Source organism: Leptonychotes weddellii, chromosome 1 (genome assembly GCF_054177405.1).
Source record: "Leptonychotes weddellii isolate Sample4059 chromosome 1, ASM5417740v2, whole genome shotgun sequence".
Classification (NCBI taxonomy): domain Eukaryota; kingdom Metazoa; phylum Chordata; class Mammalia; order Carnivora; family Phocidae; genus Leptonychotes; species Leptonychotes weddellii.
This window is the reverse complement of record NC_138369.1, coordinates 109,404,000-109,431,584: the sequence shown is the minus strand read 5'-3', so window position 1 is coordinate 109,431,584 and position 27,585 is coordinate 109,404,000. Positions and strand designations below refer to the sequence as shown.

Sequence of the window (27,585 nt, the reverse complement as noted above, 5' to 3'; positions counted from 1 at the left end):
GCTTCCCTTGCCTTTGGCAATGTTTCTAGGAAGAAGTTGCTGCAGCTGAGGTCGAAGAGGTTGCTGCCTGTGTTCTCCTTTAGGATTTTGATGGACTCCTGTCTCACCTTTAGGTCTTTCAACCATTTGGAGTCTATTTTTGTGTGTGGTGTAAGGAAATGGTCCAGTTTCATTCTTCTGCATGTGGCTGTCCAATTGTCCCAACACCATTTGTTGAAGAGACTGTCTTTTTCCATTGGACATTCTTTCCTGCTTTGTAAAGATTAGTTGACCATGGAGTTGAGCGTCCATTTCTGGGCTTTCTATTCTGTTCCATTGATCTATGTGTCTGTTTTTGTGCCAGTACCATACTGTCTTGATGATGACAGCTTTGTAATAGAGCTGGAAGTCTGGAATTGTGATGCCACCAGCTTTGCTTTTCTTTTTCAACATTCCTCTGGCTATTCAGGGTCTTTTCTGGTTCCATACAAATTTTAGGATTATTTGTTCCATTTCTTTGAAAAAAGTGGATGGTATTTTGATAGGGATTGCATTGAATGTGTAGATCACTCTAGGTAGCTCAGTAGACCTCTTTTAGCATAGGTTTTAATACCTGTCAAATGGAGCAAATTATTTTATCTACTTCATGGAGATACTAAGAAGTTAAATGTAATTATATACTTGAAAATGTTTTAGAAATTATCAAAATTCATTAGTAATGGAGTCTTTAATATCTTTCATTTTTTTAGAGATTGTCTACATTTCTGATTTGATTTTGTAAATTATTCTTTACTTATTGCTTCTGGCTTAAAATTAATTTTGCAATTTAATTTTTAGTTCTTTATAATTTTATATCTTCTAATTCCCTAATCTCACTTTTTCAAAATAAGCAAAGAATACTACTTCTTCAAATTATCTTTCATATTTTGGTTAGAGAGAATATCTTCAAGATTCAGTGTTGGGCTTTCCACTTTCTCTATCTTTGGCTGCATTCTTTCTAGATAGGCTTCATTCTCAGACTGACATTTGTACCATGTAGCAAAAAAGGATCCCTCAACACTGGGCTCGTGCAATTAAAACATCTGTATCTTGAAAAGCACTACCATGTGGGGTAGATGCAGTTCTCTGGAGTAGTTAAAATGTGTAGCATGGGGAAAGAAATGCAGAACATGCCAAAACACCAGGCTTCCATGACAGAGCTCATAGAAATTAACAAGAAAAATAGTTAGAACATAGAAGACAAATGATAAAGGATCTGGGCAGAGAATCCATCAATAATGAAATAATAAATGACTAACAAATTTGCAAAAAAGGTTTAGTCTTACAAGTAACTAAGGAAAGTAAGTGGTAAAGTTTCAAAGAATATTAATAAGCAAACTTAAATAGCTGTTGGCAAAGAGATGGAAATAAAAGCTATGATTTTTTTTTTCCTGAGTGAAGCACAGAAGCATACAACAAACTTATGTATAGAAAAACTAAAATAAATGAGTTATGTATTTAAACATGTTAATGAAAGAATTGCAGAGGAAAAAAAAAAAAACCCTAAGGAAAGCAAGAGAGAAAAAATAGCCAAGATTAAATCCAAAATCAGTGAATTAGAAAGCAGAATAGGAGAATTATCAAATTATTCTAAGATTTCATTGTTTTCAGAAAAAAACAATAGTCAAACCTCTGGCAATTCTAGTTAAGAAATAAACAAAACAAAACTACAAAGTACTGAGAGTGAGAAAGGGAATGACATAACTAATAACACAGGCATTTAAAATGTTCTAAGAATATGATGTTCTTCACTGTAATGACAGATTTTAAAATCTGAGTGAAACCAAAAATTTTCTAGGAATATATAAATTAATAGGGTTGATGAAAAACACTGAAATCTGAACAGAACAATAACCAAAGAAAAAAGAAGTGAAAGGAATTCTGTTCAAATTTTTTTTCAACTATTTATTTCAAAATGTTCCACAGTGTTGAAAAAGATGAGAATCTTTCCAGTTTGTTTTACAAAGCTGGCATAAGTCTGATACCAAACCGTGATAAATGTAACTAAAAATAAATTACATATTTGGAAAAAAGTCAAATTATATAATTAATAAATGAAAATAAGTCAGTAAGAATTAGAACAATACAATTTAAAAATGAATAAAATTTATGAACAAACAGTACACACACACACACGGCCAATAAACGTAAGAGGTTGAGCTAATAATCAAATTAAGGTAAGGTGCCCCCGTTTTTGCCCATCTGACTCACAAAGAATAAATAGATTAAAGCATTGCTAATACCTAGTGTGGGTGAGGGTAAAGAGAAACAAGAATTTAAATATTTTGTTAGTTAAAGGGTAAAACTTTTCTGTAGGAGCACTTTCATAATTTTGTTCTAAGGTGTGTTTTTTGGACTGCGATGTATACTCCTGATGTAGCAATTCCGGTATGTAAGAAAACCTTATTACATATAGAATATAACAGTTTGGAAATGATCAAATGTGTGGGCAAAGATGTATATTCAAGGCTGTTCAATGTACATTATTTATGACATTGAGAACTTTCAATGTCACTAGAGAAATTTCTCACTGGAGAAAACATTAAATGGGGATCCAGTATAATTATGCCACCATCTAAAAAAAATGGTATACATCTATATTTATTATGTCCATTATATATTCAAAGAAACAATCAAAAAAGCAGGTTACATAGTAGTATAGATAATGAATAATATAATTTTTGTAAATTGAAGGATAAAGACATGATGATAGATAGATGATAGATAGATAGATGATAGATGATAGATAGATAGATGAATAGTTATATCCACACCAATATCTAATAGTAATCATTTTTGAAATAATAGAACTGTTTGTTTTTTCTCTTTATAACTTCTTAATTATCTAAATTTCTAACAGTTTAGTAGAGTTCTTTTCCCTATTTGTGGTGAACAACCAGTTCTGTTTCATTTTGTTTTTCTCCCAATCACTTGTGGATTGATACTTTATTAAATACAGTAAAAATGAATTACTAGGAAAAAATGAAGTAAAAATAAGACAAAAATACAAAATCTAATTTTTTATTATAAGATTCAACAGATATAATATTTCTCTGCTGAACTCCTACAAAGTTTCCTGAATATTTACTGTTTCTTTACTATTTCATCATAAATCAGTAGTTCATGGAATGACATTGTGTAGCACTAGTGTAGTGATTAAAGACACAGACTTTATGGCCAGACATCAAGTTAAAAATCCCAGTTGCTAACTCTACAGAGTAATCTATAGAATAATCTACAGAGTAATCTGCCTGAGCAGATTACTTAAGCTCTCTGAACCTCAGTTTCCTCATCTGTGAAATGAGTTCTATGGACTGAATGTTTGTGTCCACCCCCCTCTCCCGCAAATTCTTATGTTGAAGCCTAATCCTCAATGTCATGGTATTAGGGGGTGAGCCTTTGAGAGGTGATTAGGTCAGGAGGATACAGCCCTCATGAATGGGATTAGTGTCCTTATAACAGAGACACCAGTGAGCTCTCTGGCTGGCTTTCTTTCTGTCATGTGAGGTTACAATGAGAAGTCAGCAGTCTACAATCTGAAAGAGGGCCTCACTAGAACTCGACCATACTGACACCCTGATCTTGAACTTCCCAGTCTTAAGAACTGTGAGAGAGAACGGTTTCATTTTTAAGCCACCCAATCTATGGTATTTTGTTATAGCATCCTGAACTAACACAATGGACAGGAAAATAGTGCTTCATATTGTGATTATTAGATGGGGTAATAGATGGAGAACACTTAGAACACTGCTTGTAACTATTTAAGTGTGTGCATTTGTTATTACTAGTATTGCTTTTATAAAAAGAAGTAAAGTTTAATAATGGGCAAAATAGAGCCAATGATATAGCAATCAATCTTGAGATTCTCCTAGAATGCAGAGGTGAAAAAAATCAGAAAACCTAAAGAATGGATATATAAGATGCAACTTAAGAATTACTTTCTTAAGAAAGAAAACACAGCAGTTGGAATAAGACCAATAATCAAAGATGTAACTGAAGAAAAGTTTTATAAGTTAAAAAAAATACCTGAGTATGGAAACACAATGAATGTACCTCTTTCCAGGTAAAATAGATGAGAATAGAACACATCTGAATTCATGATAGCAATAATTTCAAATTATAAGAAGATAGAAAAAAATACTACAGGCTTGAGGAAAAGGAAGAAATTTCAGTACAGCAAGATTTTTAAAATTATGTCTGGTTTCATTAAAAAAGTGCTATGTTTTTTCTTCTCTACTTGCTAAATACAAGAATATAAATGGAGAACTATGTATTTGCAGAGAAATGGTTATGTGCAAGAAATGTATATTCAGCCATGTTAATTTGCATGTGTAATGTTAACAAAATACATTCTCAGCTATGCACTAGCTCAGAAAAGTTACCATTCACATAAGCCCTCTTGAAAAAATTACTTGGAAGGGTGCACTAACAAACTGAAAGATGATTAAGAAAAAAAATAAATAATGTAATCATCATACAAGAGAACTTGCCAACAACTTCCCTCTACGATTCCCTCTATCACTAAACACAACCCTCATTTCACGGCAAATGTCCTCAAACAAGAGTCCACACCGATGAGAAAGTAGAGGGATGGATGCATCTGTTCACAGTGGCTTCTGAATAAAACTTCAGAGCAAACCTTAGTATGAGTTACTATTCCTCATTATAGGAATCAGTCCATAATTTGACACAGAAGAACCCTATGGAAAAGTCCCTCAGATATGATTTATCTTCTCATCCAAAACCCCAGTTAAACATGATTACAATTGTTCTAAAAAGAAGGCAGGGAAGGAAAAAATGAAAGACACCTAAATACTAACATGGTAATTTTTAAATTAAACTTTACTTTGAGATAATTATAGATTTATATGAAGTTGCAAGAAATAATGTAGAGATCCCATGTATTCTTTATGCAGTTTCTCCCAACAGTAAAGTCTTGCAAAATATAGTACAGTATCACTACCAGAATATTAGAATTGATACAATCTACTAATCTTAAGGTTTCTCCAGTTTTACTTGTACTCATGTGTGTGTTGTGTGTGTATTTAGTTCTGTGCAATTTTAAGATCTGTAGATGCATGTATTCACCCAAGATATAGGGCAGTTCTATCACTACAAGGATTCCTTCCTATTGGCCTATATTTATAACCACAACACCCATCCCATCGCTAACCACTAATCTCTCACAATCACTACTCTGTTCTCCTTTCCTACAATTTTGTCACATAATAATGCCGTATGTAACCTTTTGGGGTTGGCTTTTTTCACTCAGCATAATTCTCTAGAGATTCATTTAAGCCATATGTATCACTCTTTTTTCCTTCATATTGCCAAGTAGTATCCATTCATCCATCATTGCGGTATCTCATAGTATGGGTGTACCACAGTTTGTTTAATCATTCAGCCACTGAAGGATATCTAGACTGCTTCCGGTTTGGGGGTGTTATGAATTAAGTTCCATAAACATTCACGAATGAATTTCTGTGTGAACATTCATTTTTCTAAGATAAGTGGCAGGAGTGCCACAGTGTTGAGCTATATAGTATTTGCATGTTTAGTTTATTAAGAAACTGCCGTATTGTTTTCTCCAGTGGCTGTACCATTTTACATTTCTGTCATCAAGGTGTGAGTGATCTCATTTCTCGGCTTTTTCAACTTTTGGTATCATTACTATTTTTTATTTTAGCCATTCTGTAGTTATAATTTACCGTTTTAATTTGCATTTCTCTGACTAATGATGGTAAACAATAAACTGTTGAACAACTTTTATGTGTTTATTTGCATCTGTATGTCTTTTTTGGTGAAATGTCTGTTCACATCTTTTGCCCACTTTCAAATTGGATTGTTTATTTTTTTCTTTTTTACTGTTGAGTTTCGGTTCCATTATGGTCAGAAAATACATATTCTGAATGATTTCAGTGTTTTCAATTTGTTGAGGTTTGTTTTATGCTCCACAATATAGTCTATATAGGTGATTTATACATGGGTGCTTGGGAAAAATATGTATTCCACTGTTGTTAGGTGAAGTATTTTATATGTATATATATGTCAATTAACATCCTGTTGGTTGATTGTGTTGTTTGAATCTTCTGTGTCTTTGGTGATTTTTTTTTCTAGTGTTTTTATTATTTGCTTAGAGAGGGATATTGAAATACCCAACTATAATTGTTACATGGGTATATTTTAATACATTTTAGTTTTGTAATTGATAACATATAAAAAGAAGCAAAGCATATAAGAAAGATGCAAAAATTATATACAATATATAATTTATTATGATATAAAACATGAAAATTATAGAAAGAAATATGCAAAAACAAATTTTTTTCACTGTGTATTTTTTTATTGTTGAGGTACAATTGACATACAATATTATATCAGTTTAGGTGATATGGTTTCAGGTGATGTAATGATCTGATATTTCTGTATATTGTAAAATTATCACCACAGTAAGTCTTAAGTCACAGTAAGTTAATATCCATCCCAGACATAGTAACAGAATTTTTTTCTTGTGATAACTTTTAAGATTTAATTTCTCTGGGGCACCTGGGTGGCTCAGTCGTTAAGCGTCTGCCTTCAGCTCAGGTCATGATCCCAGCGTCCTGGGATGGAGCCCCGCATCCGGCTCCCTGCTCCGCGGGAAGCCTGCTTCACTCTCTCCCACTCCCCCTGCTTGTGTTTCCTGTCTCACTGTGTCTCTCCCTGTCAAATAAATAAATAAAATCTAAAAAAAAAAAAAAAAGATTTAATTTCTTCACAACTTTCATATATGCAGTATAGTATTACTAACTATTCTCACTATGGTGTACATTACACCTCCATGACTTATTTATTTTATAACTGGAAGTTTGTACCTTTTGATTCCCTTTACCCATTCTCCCACCCCCACCCCCTGCCTCTGGCAACTACCAATCTGTTCTCTGTATCTAACCTTGGTTTTGGTTGTTGTACGATTCTTTCAATATATTATTGAATTTGGTTTGCTAATATCTTGTTGAAGATATTTACACCTGTAATTAGCAGGGATATTAGAAATATGCCATAAATTAATTGTAATTATATATTATGATAGGGTTATGGGTAAGTTATTCTCTATCTTTAGATTTTTTTGTGTGTGATTCCAAAAACAATATAAAAATCTTAAAAATTACTTATTGGATGGATGACATATACTCTTATTTGTAGATATTTGATAACTAAAATAATGCCACATTTTTCAAGTTTATTGTTCCTCCCTAGATCTTCAGGAATCACTCAAAATTATGTTTCAGAAATATAGTGGGCAAACACTCATCATACAATATCCTATTAACAATATTAGTCTTGCTAATGATGATCTTAATTTAAAAAAGAATACATGGTTGCATTTTTAAGAACAGGACCTCCAAAATAATATTTAATGTTGGTTATTTCTACTGTTATTGGGCTTTATGTTATTTTTATCTGTTTTTAAACAAACCTTGAAATTTCTTTATGACACAATTTCTGAAAATAGTTTTGATATTTATTTCTTAAAAGACATGTGAGATACTTTAGAAAAAATATTTTATAACTCCAAAGTATTATTATCTTCTTTTCAGAAAATTATCAAATAAATATGTAAATTACAACTTGAGCCTGTGATTCTAATTTACTCCTGAAACTTTTTATATTGAAACTTTTTATACTGAAATATTGTACTGAAACTTTTTATATTGAAATTTTTTATACTGAAATTTTAGTATTTAGCTTTTCATCAAAACAACAGCTATACCCATAAGAGTCTTCACTGTATTTTCCCTTAAATAATATGCTCTTAATTTGTCCATCCATGCTTCATTCAAAAATATTTTAGTCTTCCTTTGGAAATAAAAAATTAACACCTAATATTAATTTTTCCCAATTCAAAGTCTCCTCACTGATATATTATCAGGTAGTTTAAAAGTTTTTATTCCATTATGTTCTTGACTTATTTCACCTAAGGCTTACATGTATAGTTTTAGGCAAAAATAAGTTGAACAAAGTCACCCTTCCTACATTCAAATTCACACATCCTTTATCTTCTAGAGAATTAACTTCTGTACAAATGTCTGCATGGAAATTTAAAAATTCAGTAAAATATCTGGAATTTTTAAACAATACTGATACCAGTGTTTTGTCTACATTTGCCTCTAATTCTACCTTTAATTTCAGCATATTTGATAACAATTTGCTGTATTGCAAAGCTTATTTCAAAGACATCTAAAGATTGATCATTTTTATTCTTTTCCTGGCTTTCAATCTTATAGAGGTAGAGAATACTGCAGTTGTTAGAAGATCAGGCATTTATTCTTCACTTTCTCTCAGTGCTTGTGGAAAAAGCCTTTAATATTATTAAATCTGAAGGTCTGCTTCCTCTTGCCATGTAAGATCTGAATGCCCTCATGGAAGTTATTCCTTGACTTTCTGAATGGCCCACAAAAAGTTTGCCTGAGAAAGAAGGTTTATCTGCTCCATCACATCAGAGAAGAACACGACAGGAAAGGACAAAGTATGCACACAATGTGTGTCTTGTTTGCATCTTTTTTATTTGTGTAGGATTTTATATGAGTTCAGGAGATTTGGGTATTTGAGACTTGAAAAAAGTGTTGATTTCATTTTGAAGATCAAGTTAATCAAGAAGGTCTAGAATTTTAATGACTTGATATACTAACAAATAAAACACAATTTTTGTCATTGTTTTTCTACTGATTTGGGCTTTATAAAGAGTTATTCACAAATCTTTTTTTCTGAAAAATTGTCTATTTAGGTATTTCTGGGTCCTATAGGATCAGATTGCTAAAAGAGGGGAGATGCTGATGCTGTCCCAAGCTGCTATGATCAAACTATAGTGCTTTTTTTTTTTTTACAGATTTTATTTTATTTATTTGAGAGCCAGAAAGCAGGAGCTGAGGGGAGAAGCAGAGGGAGAGAGAGGGAGAAGCAGGCTCCCCGCTGAGCAAGGAGCCCGATGCGGGACTCGATCCCAGGAAGCTGGGATCATGACCTGAGCTGAGGGCAGATGCTTAACCAACTGAGCCACTCAGGTGCCCCCACTACAGTGCTTTCTTAAATTATATTTCAAGATCTTTTTATAACCACCTTGACATTTGTGAGGGTCAGACTCAGGAATAGTTACTAAATCAGTGTTAAATGTTTTGTCTCTTTTATTACCAATTAATCAGGTAATCTTTATAAAACATCCAAACTTAACATTGATTGAGGTCATCCACAAATAGTCTTTCCTTTTTTTTCCCAGAATAATTGAGAAAAGAGTTTTATAATATAGACTCTGAGGATCCTTTTAAGAACATGAATAAAATTTGACTATTTTCTAAAAGATAATTTGAAAGACCCTTATGTTTGATTATATATATATATAGTTGTTACAGGAAAAGGGTAATAGGGACATCTGGGTGGCTCAGTCGGCTAAGCATCTCAGCTCAGGTCATGATCCCAGGGTCCTGGGATCGAGTCCCGCATCGGGCTCCTTGCTCAGCAGGGAGCCTGTTTCTCCCTCTCCCTCTGCCTACCGCTCCCCCCGCTTGTGCTCTCTCTCTCTTACTCATAAATAAATAAAATCTTAAAAAAAAAGAAGAAAGGGATAATAGTTTATATGTCTAAAGAGCTCTTAATAAGAAAATTAGCATGTCAATGGAAATAGGCAAGGAATAAAAAACAGGAATTTACACAGAGCTAAACCTAGCCAAAATTCATTTTAAAAAGATCTAATGCAAATTAAAATGTAAAGGCAGTAATTTTTGTCTGGCGATTAGTATTAGATTCAATAAATATTTATTGACCAAATAAATGAAGCAACATTTTTCACCTATCAAATTGGGAAAGACTTTTAAATGATATGAATTCTCACAATTGACAGGATATCCAAGCAAAAAATAATAGTATCATGTAACTACCAATTTAAACTATGATATTAAACATCTAGATTCTAGATTTTATTTTATCTTACAGCTTTTGTATGAAATTAAGAAGAAAAATACATTTTAGAACAGAATATAGTCATTCTCAAACGAATTTCACTTTAAAAAATAATTGACAATAATGTTAATGTAAATGGCAAGCCAATCTCAACTTAATCTATAAAAGAAAAATTAGTTTAAACTATATCATTTAAACAGTGTTTAGAATACAAGAAATTTTATATTAAGGTATATATAAATAGGTATTAATTCCAAATATTACTATCCCCAGTGAGAAAATTTTCTCCAATATATGGTCAGATGGAGATAGAAAGTGCAAAAATGTAGATATTCTGAATAAGGTCACTAAACAGAAAGCGGGGTTTCATCTTCTGCATCAGCCTTAATTCCAAGGAACAGTAGAAAACTCTAGGGAAAATAAAGTGCCAATCTACCCTTGTCATATTATTAACACTTCTTAATGTTTGGGGTTCTCCAAAAAATTAATTACCTTCTTCATCTACAGTTTATCTATGGTGCCCAGAAACCATTGACTTCTTGGAATTTTTATTAAGAATTCCACATTCTTGCCATGTTTTTCAGATACTGTGGCATCTGCCAATAAATTCTAATAAATTTTCACTTCTATTCTTTCAATAACATCTTAGAGAATGTGATTCAGACTCAAATTAATCACTGATCATGTTAATGGTTCCTAGGAGTTTACTTCTGATACCCCTTATTATATTAAATCAAACTTGATAGTGTGCTAGATCATTGCTCAGCTGGGTTTTCATAAAAGCACTGGTATTTAATATGATTTACACCTGGTTTTCTGTTAATATCTTTGCTTATTGTATGCTTTATTTTTAAAACAGACATTCTTAACAAATGGCACCCACTTAAAATATATCATGCTTTTAAAATATTTTACAGGAAGCATTTTACAGTAAAATGTGTTACTTATTTTATATGATAGTCACATAATGGTGAACAGGAACAACTTATTTAATTTATAATCAAAATATTAATGTTTACCTTGTAGTTTGGAAAAAGGATGCATACATGTACATGTTTTGCTTATATAAAAGATCAACTACCTGCCAAGATTATTAGGAAATTTAAAGTATTATTTTTTTTTTAAGCTTTGCAGCAAAGGGGCAGCTCTGGGAAAACCATTTGAAGCATCTGCTGAAGATATAGCAAGTGTGGCAAGTTTCATCGAGACAAAGCTTGTTACGTGCTATCTACGCATGAGGAAACCCGACCTTGCCTTGAATCATGCACACAGGTAAAATGAAGTATTAATAACTGCAAGTAAATACTGTTCATGCAAGCAGAGGGCACTATGTGAGCTTGTATAATCAACTTCCATTTCATTTAAATTTAAAGGCAAAACTTTACTACTTGATTTATGTTAAGCTAGACAATCATTGGGAGCACAAAAGGCATCTCAAAACCTAATGGAAGGAACAGACACATAAACAATTACTCATAATGCAGGGTAAGATAAAAAGGCAGGTAACTGGAGTAGCAAATTATTACAGTAAGAGAAGAGAGAGTGAATAAGGTAAGTAAGGGATGAGAAGGATTTCCAAAACTGCACACAATCTGGAGAATGGCAGAAGGAAATTTGGACTGTAAACCACAGGCAGAGACTTGATGTTCATGGCTTATTTGGTGACAGGATAGCTGAATCACGGGATGCTATGCAAGGGTAGGTGTGACAGCTGTCCAAAGGTGCAAAACACTTATCATTGTCTGTAAGGATTTCTTTTTCATATTTCTATCCTTCTTCAGAAGTCTGTATCATTATGTTATCTTGTGGCTTCCTAGAATCCCCAAGCCTACCCAGACCTCTTTTTCTCTATTTTTTTTGGGGGGGGGGGTGGCTTTGTTTTTGTTTTGTTTATTACTTACTTTTTTTATTATAATGTTAATCACCATACATTATATCATTAGTTTTCGATGTAGTGTCACAGACCTCTTTTTCTTCTATAAACATATACCTCTCGTATGTCCTGTTTCCTAAAGGCCTTGCTCTTACCATGGGTAATATTCAGTTTAATCTACAGCAAAGATACAAATGATTGTTACACCTTTCAAATAACTTTTTCCTTAGAATTATGATGCCTCCTCCCCTTCCTGCCTAACTTTGAACAATTTACCTAGAACTTTCTGTCTTGTCTATTCTCTGATCTCAGACGTCCTGTACTTCTTTTGGATACAAATAACAAAACTAATATGAACATGAAAACATAATGCCTGCCTTGTTAATAACCACTAGGAAACATAGCTATCAGTTATACTAAGACCCATCTCGTGAGTGGGAGATCTGCCAACATGGTAAACATTTACAGCTCCACATCCATGAGGATATAAAAGATCTACCCAAGATTCTCCACATTCATAAGGAGACCTCGAGTTTGTAGGCTTAAGCTTGCCATCAAGGACCTGCAGACAACAAAATCACTTTGAAATTCATAAGATAACCTTCTTGAAAGAAATTTTCCTGCTTAAGTAAACTACAGAACCTAAAGGCAGAGTCTCTTTGACACCAAAAAAAAAAAAAAAATCAAACCTATACTTTCTAGAAACATTTTATGCAGCTATAGTTTCCAAACCCAGTATCGAGACATACAGTCCGTCAAATAATTTTTGTCCATTTCCACTTAAAAGGACCAGTATTGGAAATGTAACATATATTTCAATATGTCAAAATATTGGAATTTCTGGGCTACTTGGGTGACTTGTGATCACAAGGGGAAAAATATTTTAAATTTGAACTGACCCAGAAAATTTATAGGCATATGTAAACAATAATAAATTGAGATGCACTGAAAGTAATTATTTATCGCCTTCTCCATGATTTTCACCACACATAAAAAAGATCACCAACATGGCCTACATTTTAAGGAAAATATCTCCTGGCTATCAGAATGGTTTGATGGACTTTTAAATCATTTTTAATAATAAAAGAATTCCAAATGGTATGGTCATGTCAAAACTCAACTCAGTGTTATAAAAATAATTAATGAACATAAGTAAAAAATTCCACTGCAATCCAAATATAAGAAACAATAAAATGCTACCGGTCCTAAGAATGCCAAGATAAACTTCAATAGGTTCACGATTTAGATTTAGCAACTCTTGTTTTAAAACTAAGAGCACTCTGGGCGCCTGGGTGGCTCAGATGGTTAAGTGTCTGCCTTCGGCTCAGGTCATGATCTCAGGGTCCTGGGATCGAGTCCCGCGTCAGGTTCCCTGCTCAGTGCAGAGCCTGCTTCTCCCTCTCCCTCTGCCACTCCCTCTGCTTGTGCTCTTCTGTCTATCTCTCTGTCAAATAAATAAATAAAATCTTTAAAAAAAAAAAAAACTAAGAGCACTCTTTCAATACTTGAAAATTGCTGAGAGGAGGATATATAATTGTGAATATTAAAATGATCTTACATATTACACTTGGATTAACTTTCATCTTTTTTTTCTATTGTAAAATAATTTTTGCTTCTGTTTCTAAGTTGAACATTAAGTAAGAAATGCAAATCAATAGAGGTTAAACAGTCAATTCATACAATTAATAATGCACCAAGTGAGATAAATCATTTTCCTGGGCTTGTCATACTGCAGAAGTCAGTGCATAGGATTCTAATATTAAAGTGTTTTTAGAGATCTCAGATTTTAAAACAGAGTCTGATATATAATCAATAAATATGTTTCTCAAAATAAATTAATTAATCAGAATTCTCAATCTATAAATAGCTTACAACCATTAGTTATACAATGAATGCAGAATTTTGCTTTTGTATTATTACCACTTTGTGATGGTTGCTACTAATCATGAATCAAAATTAAAATATTCCTTTTTTGCATTTATTTGCATTTGCTAAGCATTCTTTCTTTAATTTTATGTAAATGTGAGGTCTGCTGCATATCTTTAGGAGATTTGTTAGCACAAAAATTAGCTTAAAAATCATCTGTAGTTTTGCTTCTGATAAAAATAAGTGCATATTGTTATGTCACATACAAGATTACAAGAGCTGTAACTTTATGGTTTGAAGTTCAACAAAGATACATTTTGAAATCAATCAGGTGTGTATTGTTATTTAAAATATAATAATAAGTGATATAAAGGCTCTAGAAACAACTATTAACAATTGTTTTTCCTAATAACATGTCCAAAGTGGCAGATATGCCTATCATGCTTTGTTTTTGTTATTTTTTACTTCAACCAAAAGCTATGCCTAGCTTCACCAGTCAAACACATCAACTCTTGCTTACCTCATCAGACTAGTGCCATTGTTTATTAGGAAGTGTTTTGAATATTCCTAAGATAGATTTCTAATTACTGCTATCTTATCAAGAATAGAAATCCTGCTATAACTTTTTCTATCTTATAATTATATTTTGATGTATATAATTGTAAAGATTTTAATGGTGCATATCACTTTTTTGCATGTTCCTCATCTGTAGATTCTTGTTTGTTTTTGTTGCAGAATTTTGATGCCACAAGGTAGAAGGCAAAATGAAATCTAAAATACCAAATATATAGAAAACATCCTATTTTCAAAATTGTTTTATAATGGTGGCATCTACATTCATTCATTCATTCATTCAACAAATATTTATTGAATGCCTACCAAAACCCTGTGCTATGCAGTGGGAAAGCAGTTGTAAACAGGAAATGTATTATACACATTACGAGAAATGTCAAATTGTAAAAAACAAATAAATACTAATAAATATATGAGAAAAAAGAATATGATAAATGCTATGAAGGAAATAAACATAATTTCATGTTGCAGGGGCAGTATAGTATATTGAATCAGAGCAGAGTCTGGAATCTGACTGTCTAGGATTAAATTCTGACTCCCCACTCATTAGTTAGTCTGAGTTTAATTCTCTATTTAATATTGGGTTATAATTATAGTACCTACTTCACAAATATTATTTCACAAAGTTTTGTGAAAATTAAATCTAAACCCATGAATTTTTCATTCCACCTATGACAGAGTTACCAGTATTGGACCTGTCTTTCTACTGTAAACAACTAAAACTGGACAAAATATATGAGGCAACTATTTTCAGGCATTGGATAATGGTCACAGCAGAACCGTGATCCCTGACAGAAGGGAAATACATATGGTGAGCCCCACAATTTTCTCAGTTTTTTGCTGGGGTTATTTTCCTGCCCTAATTCAGGGAGATGGATATCAAGTTAAATTGTAGTCTCACTGAGCTGAGGAGGCCGAGATTAGAATACTAGGATGAAAAATAAGCTGTAATTTATAGGGTAAATGGCCAAAGAAGAGGTGGCAGTATGAGGGGATAGGGGCAGAAATCTGCATGAGGATATATTATAGGTTCTTGGCCAATGTGAGCAGTGAGACTCCATGTAGCAGAGATTGCCTGCTGCAGGACTAAGTGCTAAGTGGAAATATGAGAGGACCGGCAGTGATGAGACGTGTTGGAGTGATGGTGTGAAGAGACCTCACTGAGTACCTCAGGCATTCAGTTGAGACCCCAGAAAGGTCATGCTTCAGGAGTAAAGACCATGACCTCTAGAAAGGGCCACACCTTAGGATTAAGCCAAAAGAGATCTGCCCTAACAAAGACTAAAGCCAAGCATGACAAGAACAAGAGTATACACTATTTGTTTGATAGGAAAAACAAACAAACAAAAAAATCAACAAGTTTACAGGGATGATGTCATAATCCCGATTCCTTACAAAGTTTCAACCAAAATGTCTGGCATAAAATTAAAAATTAATACACATGCAGAGAAGTAGGTAAATAAGACTCATACTTAAGAAAGTAAACAAGCCATAGAAACAGACACCAAGATGACTCATATGTTGGAATTGGTAGAGAAGGATTTTCAAGAAGCTATGAAAAATAGGTCCAAGGCCCTTGAGATAAAGATAGTAATAATAACTGAAGAGATGAGAATCTCAACAGAAAAATAGAAACTAAGAAAAGAACCAAATAGAGATTTTAGTATAGATTAATAAAATATCTGAAATTTTGAAATGTACTGATTGACCTTAACATTAGTTTGACGACTGCTAAAGATTGAAGATGAATTTAAAGAAATTACCCAATGTGAGAATAGAAAGAAGAGAGATTTGAAAAAATTAACCCACTTCAGTGACCTGTCCTCAGGGACAATAGCAGGAAATCTAACATACATGTAATTGAAGTCTCAAAGGGAAAGGAAAGAGAGAATAGGACATTAAAATAATTACTGAAAATTTTCCAAATTTGATTTTAAAAAAAAAGGATATCCAGTTAGCCCCAACTAGGATAAAAACAAAAAGAACTACATCTAGGAACATCATAATCAAACTCTTAAAAACCCAACAGGAAGAGAAATATTAAAAGCAGCCAAAGGAAAACAATACATTACATGAGGGAACAATGATATAAATAACAGGTGACTTTTAATCAGAAATAATGGAGGCTGGGGTGCCTGAATAGCTCAGTTGGTTAAGCATTTGCCTTGAGCTCAGGTCATAATCCCAGGGTCTTAGGATCAAGCCCCCCATTGGGCTCCCTGCTCCACGGGGAGCCTACTTCTCCTTTGCCCTCTACCCCTCCCCCTGCTTGTGCTCTCTCTCTATCTCTCTGTCTCTCTCTCTCAAATAAATAAATAAAATCTTAAAAAAAAAGAAATAATGGAGGCCAAAATACAATGGGATAATTTTAACTGATTAAAGATAAATTATAAATAATAAGATTACATATTTTGATGTGAAATATTTGACTACTACACCACAAGGTCTGTGGGAGGGAGCACAAATGGAATTTTACTACTAATATTTTTACATGAGATAGTACAATATTAACTGTAACTAGTCTGCATTAAATTAAGAATGCATATTATAATCCCAGAGTAAACCTTAAAAGATAGAAAAAGTACAGCTAGAAAGCCAATAGTGAACTTAAAATTATATACTAAAGATTTACTTAACTAAAAATAAGTCCAGAAAGGTGAAAGAGAGGAACAAATAATGAATGGAACACTGGAAGATAATAGCAAGATGGTAGAGTTGAACCAAACTCTATTAATAATTACATTAAATGTACATTGAGTAAACATTCTAATCAAAAGGCAAATATTGCCAATCTGGATTAAATCACAACATTCAACTATATGCTATTTACAAAAAGATATAGATTGAGATTAAAAGGAAGAAAAATGATGTACTATACAATAAACATGAAAACTTATTTTTATGTCAGGCTCAGGTATGTTAATATCAGACAAGAGACTATTAAGAGTATTACCAGAACATAAAGAGTATTACCAGAGATAAAAATAAAACTCAATAAAATTCTGAAAATGTGAAATCTCAAGGGTTTGTTCCCTAACCACAATGGAATATGGTTAATGCAATTATATCAGAAATGATTAATAGTAAGATATCTAGAAAATCTCTCCAAATACTTGGAAATTAAACATTTAAATGACACATGGGTCAAAATATAAGAAAATAAGATAACTGATGCAAAGAGAAGTTACTTGAATCTCTGCTTTATCACTTACTAGCTTTGACTTCCACAAGAAATTTAACTTCTCTTTGCATCAGTTTTCTCATCTTTAAATCTAAGTAAACTGCTTAAAGTCCTTCCTGAATCCAAAATATATCGGAATTGTATTTTATTTCAATTCCACCACCAATAACAAATGCAGATTATTTTTGATGGTATTTATTAATACCAATAAACTCTATATATGCATAGATGAGACTATTATTTTTAACATACTTTTTGAACCCATCAGAAACTCAATAAAGTAGATAATTTGAAAACTTCTATGAAAATACAACTCTTAAGTTGTTATATCAACTTTGAGGATAATTAAAATGCTCAGTGGTGATATAAGCTTAAAGCATTACAGATATTTGGAGACAGAGGAAGATGGTGGAGTGGGAAGACCCTAGGCTTGTCTCCTCATATGAACACAACTAGATAACTATCAAATCATCCTAAATAACCCAGAAATTGACCTGAAGACTGACAGAACAAACTCTGCAACTAAAGGGAGAAAAGAAGCCACATCGAAGAAGGTAGGAAGTGCAGAGACATGGTTTAAGGGAGAAACAAATCATGGGTGCTGTGGAGGGGAGGGAGCCATGATCACAGAGAAGGGCAAGGGAGAGAGGAGCACACAGGGGAACACACTAGGAGAATGTTTCCCCAAAGCCAATGGCTTGGAAAATGAGAGGGACTGAATTTCATAAGCTCTAACAACCAGTGGGGTTTAAAGCCTGGAGTTTAAAGGTCAGCGAGCTCTACTAGGATAGAGCCTGGAGGGCAGTGCCCTGTTTTGGAGAGAAGGCAGGCAAACACCCAAAGGGCAGACAGCATGGAAACAGCAATCTGTAGGTCTGCAGCATATGGAAGGGGTGAGGGGAGGGGGTAGGCTATCCACTTTTCTTGGAGCAAGTCCCTGAGAGGCAGAGTTCACAGAAACACCTCTCTGGGAACAAAGGAGCTGGCTGGCACTATTTTCCTCCCCTGTCCCTAGCATAAACACAGAGCTGACATTCACTGCCTAACTTGCTTACACCAACCCCCTCCCCATCTCTTCTCCCCTCTTCCCTGCTCTGGCAGTTCTGCCATTCTCAGTCAAGCTTGCCTCAGTCCCAGTGCAGCAGGCCCCTCCCCAAGACCAACGCAAACCACCCACATCACCTGACCACAGAGTTCTGCAGGATCTCAGTTCTGGTGGAGTTGGTGTCAAGTTCATTTCAGAAGCAAACTAGAGCACGCCTAGTTAAAATTCACGACATTAAGGCCAGGAACCAAACACTGCCCACAACAGGCAAGGAGAGCCTCTGCAGATGACTATCCTAAAGGATAAATCAGCCAAAACACAATAGCAAAACACATGTAGCACACACTGGAGACACTCCCTGAAGCACCAGGCCCTGGGCACTGCAGAACCTCTTCTTCATAAGGCTATTATTTTCAAGAGCAGGACACATAGCTGGCTTTTCTAACAGAGAAAGAAAAGAAAGAAAACAGAAACTTAGACAAAATTCTAAGATGGAGGAATTTATCCCAAATGAAAGAATAAGGCCATGGCCAGAGATCTAAGCAAAAGAGATATAAGTAACATACCTGATTGAGAATTTAAAGCAATAATCATAAGGATACTCACTGGGCTTGAGAAAAAAATAGAAGACATCAGTGAGACCCTTACCACAGGAGATAAAAAAAAAAAGTTAAAAAAAGAATCGATCAGAATGCAATAAATGAGATTGGAAACAGGCTTGATGCAATTTACAGCAGGCTGGAAGAAGCAGAGGAATGAATTCGTGATCTAGAAGACAAAATAATGGAAAATAATGAAGCTGAAAAAAAGAAAGAAAGAAGAATTATGCAACCCTAGAATAGATTTAGGGAACTCAGTGACTCCATCAAACATGATAACATTTGTATTATAGGAATCCCAGAAGAAGAGAGAAAAGGGAGAAGAAAATTCATTTCAAGAAATAATAACAGAAAACTTCCTTAATCTGGGGAGGGAAACAGATATCCAGGTCCAGGAGGCACAAAGAACTCCCACCAGAATCAACACAAGCAGGCCAACACCAATTGCAATTAAATTTGCAAAGTATAATGATAAAAGAAATATCTTAAAAGCAGCAAGACAAAAGAAGTCCTTAACTTACAAGGGAAAACCCATAAGGCTAGCTGGATATTTCTCAACAGAAACTTGGCAAGCCAGAAGAGTGGCATGATATATTCAAAGTGATGAATGGGAAAAATCTGCAGCCAAGAATACTCTATCCAGCAAAGCTATCATTCAGAATAGGAGAGACTAAGAGTTTCCTAGACAAGCAAAAGCTAAAGGAGTTCGTGACCACTAAACCAGCCCTGCAAGAAATAATAAAGGGGACTCTCTGAGTATAAGGGAGAGACCAAAAGTGACAAAAACAAGAAGGGATCAGAGAAACCTCCAGAAACAATGACAAAACAAGTAATAAGATGGCTCTAAATACATATCTATCAATAACTGCTTTGAATGTAAATAAGCTAAACACTCTGATCAAAAGAGATAGGTGTCAGAATGGATAAAACCATCCATTTATAATTGCACCAAAAACAATAAGATATCTAGGAATAAACCTAACCAAAGAGGTGAAAGACCTGTACTCTGAAAATTATAAAACAATGATGAAAGAAATTGAAGATTACACAAAGAAATGGAAAGACATTCCATGCTTGTGGATGGAAAGAACAAATATTGTTAGAATGTCTATACTACCCAAAACAATCTACACATTTAAGACAATCCCTATCAAAATATCAACAGTGTGAACTAAAACTAGAACTTCACAGAACTAGATCAAACAATCCTAAAATTTGTATGAGACCACAAAAGACCCCAAAAAGCTGAAGCAACCTTGGGGGCAGGGTGGGAAGCAAAGCTAGAGGCATCAAAATTTTGGACTTCAAGTTATATTACAAAGCTATAGTGATGAAAACAGTATGGTACTTGCACAAAAAGAGATACATAGAACAATGGAACAGAATGGAAAATGCAGAAATAAGCCCACAACTATCTGGTCAATTAATCTTCAACAAAGCAGGAAAGAATATCTGGTGGAAAGCAGACTGTCTCTTCAACAAATGGTGTTGGGAAAACTGGACAGCAACATGTAAAAGAATGAAACTGGACCACTTTCTTACACCATATGCAAAAATAAATTCAGAATGGATTAAAGACCTAAATGTGAGACCTGAAACCATAGAAATCCTAGAAGAGAACATGGGCAGTAACCTCTTTGAAATTGGCCATAGCAACTTCTTTCTAGGTATATCTCCTGATGCAAAGTAGAAAGAGCAAAAATAAACTATTGGGGCTTCATCAAGATAAAAAAAAACTTCTTCACAGCAAAGGAAACAATCAACAAAACTAAAAGGCAACCTGTGGAATGGGAGAAGATATTTGCAAATAACATATCCAATAAAGGGTTAGTATATATTTTGGATAGATATATATATATAAAGGACTTATAAAACTCAACACCCAAAAAATGAATAATCCAATTTAAAAATGGGCAGAAGACATAAATGGACATTTTTCCAAAGAAGACATCCAGATGGCCAATAGACACATGGAAAGATGCTCAACATCACTCACCATCAGGGAAATGCAAATCAAAATTACAATGAGATATCACCTCACACCTGTCAGAATGGCTAAAATCAACAACATAAGAAACAACAGGTGTTGGTGAGGATGGGGAGGAAAGGGAACCCTCTTGCACTGATGGTGGGAATGCAAGCTGGTAAAACCACCATGAAAAACAGAATGGAGCTTCCTCAAAAAATTAAAAATAGAACTACCCTATGATCCAGCAATCACACTACTAGGTATTTACACAAAGAATACAAAAATATTAATTCAAAGGGATACATGCACCCTGATGTTTATAGAAGCATTATCTGCAATAGCCAAATCATGGAAACAGCCCAAGTGTCCATCTATTGATGAATGGATAAAGAAGTGGTATACATATATATACATGTATACAAATATACCATCTACATATACATATGTATATATATATATATATATATATATATATATATATATGGTAATATCAGCCATAAAAGAATGAAAAAGGGATACATGCACCCCAATGTTTGTAGCAGCATTATCTACAATAGCCAAATTATGAAAACAGCCCAAGTGTCCATCAACTGATAAAAGGATAAAGATGAGTGTGTATATAATATATATATATGGACACTTGGTTTGTTTTCATAATTGTATATATATATAATTTCATATATATATACACACACACACCAAGATTGTATGTACAATAGAATATTCCTCACCCATAAAAATGAATGAAATCTTGCCATTTTCAACAATGTGGATGAACTAAAGAGTGTAATGCTAGAAGAAGTCAGTCAGAGAAAGACAAATACCACATGATTTCATTCATTTGTGGAATTTAAGAAACAAGACAAAGGGGGAAAAAAAAGAGAGAGAGAGGCAAACCATTAGTTTATTCTCAAAGGGGTTCCCAGGGTTATCAGAGGGGAGCTGAATGGAAGGATGGGTTAAATAGGTGATGGGGATTAAGGAGTGCACTTTTTGTGATGAGCACCATGTGTTATATGGAAGTGTTGAATAACTGTATTGTACACTTGAAAGTGATATCACATTGTATGGTAACTGGAATTTAAATAAAAACTTTTTTTAAAAAAGCATTACAGATATTCAAGAATTTTAAAATGAACTTACTCATAGTAGAAGAAACAGAAATTTTGCAAATTTCTTACAGATTTCATGAAATGAGATATTTTAAATATTGCACTTTCTTCTTTACCATAACTGAACATTCAAAATTTGGCCAAGGGTGACATCAGCAAGATAGCAGACCTGAAATTTCCCAGTTTGTATCCCCTTTCAACAACAATGATTTATCAGCCATCCACAGACAGAAGTGCCTTTGCAGGAGCTTTGGGATCTAGGTAGGAGATTGTGTACCCTGGTGGGGCAAAAGACCAGGAACTGTCTTGATAAGGCAGGCCCACACCAAGGAGGATGATTCACCTATAGTGGTTCCAGGTACAGGCTTGGAAACAGCTCTGACCCCTTGATCCTGCCACTAGCACACCAAGGGACTTAGGAGAAGTCATGCCTGCCAATGGGCCCAGTGAAGTGACTTGAACCCAGCTTCAGTCCCTCTTCATCACAGTCTACAAGTAGTCCCACCATCCAAGAATCAGGTGGGAGACATGACAAGTCATGCCTCCAGAGCCAAAGTAATAGACCTCAGTCCAGGCTATGAAATCTGAAGCAGCCCTGGGACTTATTTTCAGCTCCTGACACCAAAAGTCTGGAGCCAGCCTGCCTGCACAAAGACCCACCTAGTGACCCAGTAGGAGCCCTCCCAGGGACCTGGAGGAGCAAGATCTATCCACATACCTGGTAACAGGCACTGTCTGAAGACCCACTTGCAGACCCTGAAGTAGACCCTTGTCCCAGCCTCAGCTGTACTAAGCAAGGTCCTAGAGGCAGGAACCAGATGTAATCCACCCCACCTAGGTCCCTCGGACAGGCCCACCAACTGCAGATCCCAGTATGGATGCAGCAACAGCCAGGTGACCTGGCTCCAACTCATGTCAGCTGCAATTCCAAAGGTAGTCCTATCAGCCTGGAAAACCTATAGGAGCCAACATTGGAGCATGTAAATATTGAAAGCAAATATTAACAGAACTGAAGGAAGGAATAGACAGATATACAATAATAATAGGGGACTTTGATACCCCTCTCTCAATAAATGGATAAATCATCCACACAGAAAATCAATAAGGAAAAGCAGACTTGAATAATACTACAAACAAATGGACCTAATAAATATATGCAGGGACCCTCTGGCTGTACCCCAGCTAAAGCAGAGCAGCAGTAGCTAAATAAAAAAATATATGTATATATACAGAATATTCTATCCAAAAGTACCAGACTGCACATCCTTTCCAAGCCCACATGGAACATTTTCCAGGATCATAAACAGAGCCACAAAGTAAGTCTTAACAAATTTAAAAAAAATTGAAATCATATCAAATATCTTTTCTGACCACAATGGTATAAAACTAGAAATAATAAAAGGAAGAATATTAGAAAATTTACAAATACATGCAAATTAAACAACATACTCCTGAAAATCCAATGGGTCAAAGAAAAAATCAGGTATCTTGAGACAGACAAAAGTGAAAACACAACATACCAAAACTTATAGGATCCAACAAAAGCAGTTCTAAGAGGGAAGCTTGTAGAGATAAATGCCTACATTAAGAAAAAAAGGAAGATTTTAAATAAACAACTGAACTTTACACCTCAAGGAACTTGAAAAAGAAAAACAAACTAAACCTAGAGTTAGTAGAAAAAAGGAAAGAATAAAGATTAGAGCAAAAATGAATGAAGTGTAGACTAGAAAAACAATAGAAAAATTGACAAAATTAGGAGTTGGTGTTTTGAAAAGATAAACAATATGGGCAAACTTTAGATAGACTAAGAAAATAAGAGAGGACTCAAATAAAATTATAAATGAAAGAGAAGACACTACAGCTTATACCACAGAAATACAAAAGATTATAAAAAAAAACCATGAACAATTGTATACCAAAAATTCAGTAACGCAGAAGACTTGAACAAATTCATAGAAAATGTACAATCTGCCAAGACAGAATTATGAAGAAGTAGAAAATCTGAACAGACCTGTAAGTGGGGAAATTGAAGCAATAATCAAAAGCCTTGTATCAAAAAAAAGGCCAGGACCAGATGGCTTCACTGGTGAATTATACCAAAAATTAGAAGAATAACTCCATCCAGTCCTCAAACTCTTCCAAAAAATAGAAGAGAATACAATACTTCCAAACTAATTTTATAAGGCCAACATTACTCCAATACCAAAGCCAAATAAGAACACTACAAGAAATGAAAATTACATTCCAATATCCTTGATGAACATTGACAAAAAAATCCTCAGCAAAATACTAGTAAACTTAATTCTAGAGCATATTAAAAAGATCGTGCACAGTGATCAAGTGGGATATATTCCTGAGATGCAAGGATGGTTCAACATATGCAAATGAAAAAACATAATACATCACCTTAGCAAAAGAAGATAAAAATCATATGATTATCTGAATAGATGCAGAAAAAGCATTGACAAAATTCAAAAGCCTGATGATAAAAAAAAAAATACCTCTCAACAAATTAGGTAAAGAAGAAATGTGACCTCAATACAATCAAGGCCATATATGACAAGCCCACAGCTAACATCATATTCAATGGTGAAAAGCTGAAAGCTTTTCCTCTAAGACCAGGAACAAGACAGGGATGCTCACTCTCACCACTCATATTCAACATAATACTGGAAGCCCTAGCCAGAGCAATTAGGCAAGAAAGATAAATTAAAGGTGTTCAAATGGGAAAGGAAGAAGTTAAATTGTCTCTATTTGCAGATGGTGTGATCTTATATAGAGAAACCCTAAAGATTCCATCAAGAAATGGTTAGAACTAATAAATAAATTAGGTAAAGTTGTAGAAAACAAAATCAACATACAAGAATCATTTGCATCTTTATACGCTAACAATGAATTATCTGAAAAAGACATTAAGAAAACAATCCTATGTATAATAGCATCAAATATAATAAAATACTATTTAGGCATAAATTTAATCAAGAAGATGAATGACCTGTACACTAAAAAGTGTAAGATATTAATGAAAAATAAAAGATACAAATAAATGAAAAGATATCTTGTATTCATGGATTAGAAGAATTAATATTGTTAAAATATTCATACTACCCAAAGCAATCTGTAGTTTTAGTGCAATCACTATGAAAACTCCAATGGCATTTTTCACAGAAGTAGGAAAAGAAATCCTAAAATTCATATGGAATCACAGAAAACCTTAACTAGCCAGAGAAATCTTGAGAAAGAACAAAGCTGGAGGCATTGCATTTCCTGATTTCAAATTATATTACAAAGTTAACAAAGAAATCAAACTAGAATGATATTGGCATATAAACAGACACATAGATCAATAGAACAGAGCAGACAGACAGCCCAGAAATGAACCCACACATATATGAAAAATGAATCTATGACAAGGATGGCAAGAATATACAATGGGGAGAGGATAGTCTCGTCAATAAATGATGCTGAGAAAACTGGATATCCACATGCAAAAGAATGAAATCAGACCCTTATACCATTTACGAAAACCAATTCAAAATGGATTAAAGACTTAAGAGTAAGGTCTGAAAGCATAAAAGTCCTAGAAGAAAATGTAGGGGAAAAGCTCCTTGACATTGGTTTTGGCATTGAATTTTTGGGTATGACACCGAAAGCATAAGCAACAAAAGCAAAAGTAAACAAGCGGAACTATGTCAAATTAAAAAGCTCCACACCAGGGGCACTAGGGTGGCTCAGCCAGTTAAGTGTCTGCCTTCTACTCAGGTCATGATCTCCGGGTCCTGGGATCGAGCTCCCCGCGTCCCCATTCCCCATCTCCCCCCCCATCCCCGTCCCTCCCCATCAGGCTCCCTGCTCAGTGGGAAGGCTGCTTCTCCCTCTCCCTCTGCCCCTCCCCTCTGCTTGTGCGCTTGCTCTCTCACACTCTCTCAAATAAATAAAATTAAAAAAAAAAAAAAACCTAAACACCTTCTACTTAACACAGAAATAACACACATACACCAGAAAGCTCCACCTAGCAAAGGAAACAATGAACAAAAAGAAAAGGCAACCTATGGAATGGTAGAAAATATTTTCAAACTATATGTTTGATAAGGGGTTAATATCCAAAATATAAAAGGGACTCTGACAAGTCAAAAGCAAAAAAAAAAAAAAAAAAAAAATTAAAATATTGGCAAAAGACCCAGATAGTTGTTTTTCCAAAGAAGACATACAAATGGCCAGGAGAATAGGCCTCAACATTACTAATCATCAGGGAAATGTATATCAAAACAATGAATTATCACCTCATACCTATTAGGATGGCTATTAACAAAAAGACAAGAGATAACAAGGGTTGCCAAGGATACGGACAAAAGGGAAGCCCTGAGCGCTGTTGATGGGAATGTAAACTGGTATAGCCATTTTAGAAAACAGTATAGAGAGCCCTCAAAAATTAAAAATAGAACTACCATATGATCCAGCAATCCCACTACTGATTATATATCCAAAGAAATAAAGTCAGTATCTTGAAAGGATAGCTGCATTTCCACGTTCATTGCAACATTTTTCATGATTTTCAAGATACGGAAACAATCTGAATGTCTGTTGATGGAGGAATGGATAAAGAAAATGTAATGTGTATACACACACACATGCCCAGTGGAATATAATTCAGCCATAAAATGTAGGAAATCTTTCTATTTGTGACAACATGAATGAACCTGGAGAACATTATGCTAAGTGAGAGAAGCCACACACAGAAAGAAAAATACTGTATGATCTCACTTATATGTGAAATCTAAAAAAGTCTAACTTCATATATCCAGAGAGTAGAATGGTGATTGCCAGGGCCTGGGAGGTAGGGGAAATGAGGAGATGTTGGTCAAAGAGTACAAACTTTCAGTTATAAGATGAATAAGCTCTGGGAATCTAACATAAAGCATGATGACTATAGTTAATAACACTGTATTATATACTTGGATTTTGCTATGAGAGTAACTCATAAGTGTTTTCACAACCACCACCCCAAAAAGGTAACCATGTGAGGTAATAATGCGTTAGTTAACTTGATGGCAGTAATTTCACAATGTGTGCATTATCAAACCATCACATTTTACACCTTAAATATATACAATTTTTGTCAAGTAATCCTTAATAAAACTAGGGAAAAATTAAAATAAAAATTGATAAGCAATAAGTAAATAAATAAAGTTTGGCCATTAAATTCAATAGTTCAATAGCTTCAGGTAAGACAAAGTAATTCTCACAATCTTAGATGAACTTAAACAAATGGGAGCATTGCTGGTGTCAGTTTCTTGATATGAAAATATCTGTAGGCTACCAAGTATCAGTGTTGATACTACTTGTAGGGATAATAACAGGAACACAAAAGAAAAAAAGTTTGATCTACCTGAATATATATAACCCTGGGTAC

General features: G+C 34.2%; 1 protein-coding gene across 1 annotated transcript in view; it reads left to right on the top strand.

Annotated features, from left to right (window-relative positions):
- SPATA16 (spermatogenesis associated 16) overlaps positions 1-27,585 on the top strand; it is a 224,633-nt gene that overhangs the window by 65,214 nt on the left and 131,834 nt on the right. The window contains 1 exon segment of the mRNA XM_081804100.1: positions 11,081-11,226. Coding sequence (XP_081660226.1) covers positions 11,081-11,226 — 146 coding nt within the window.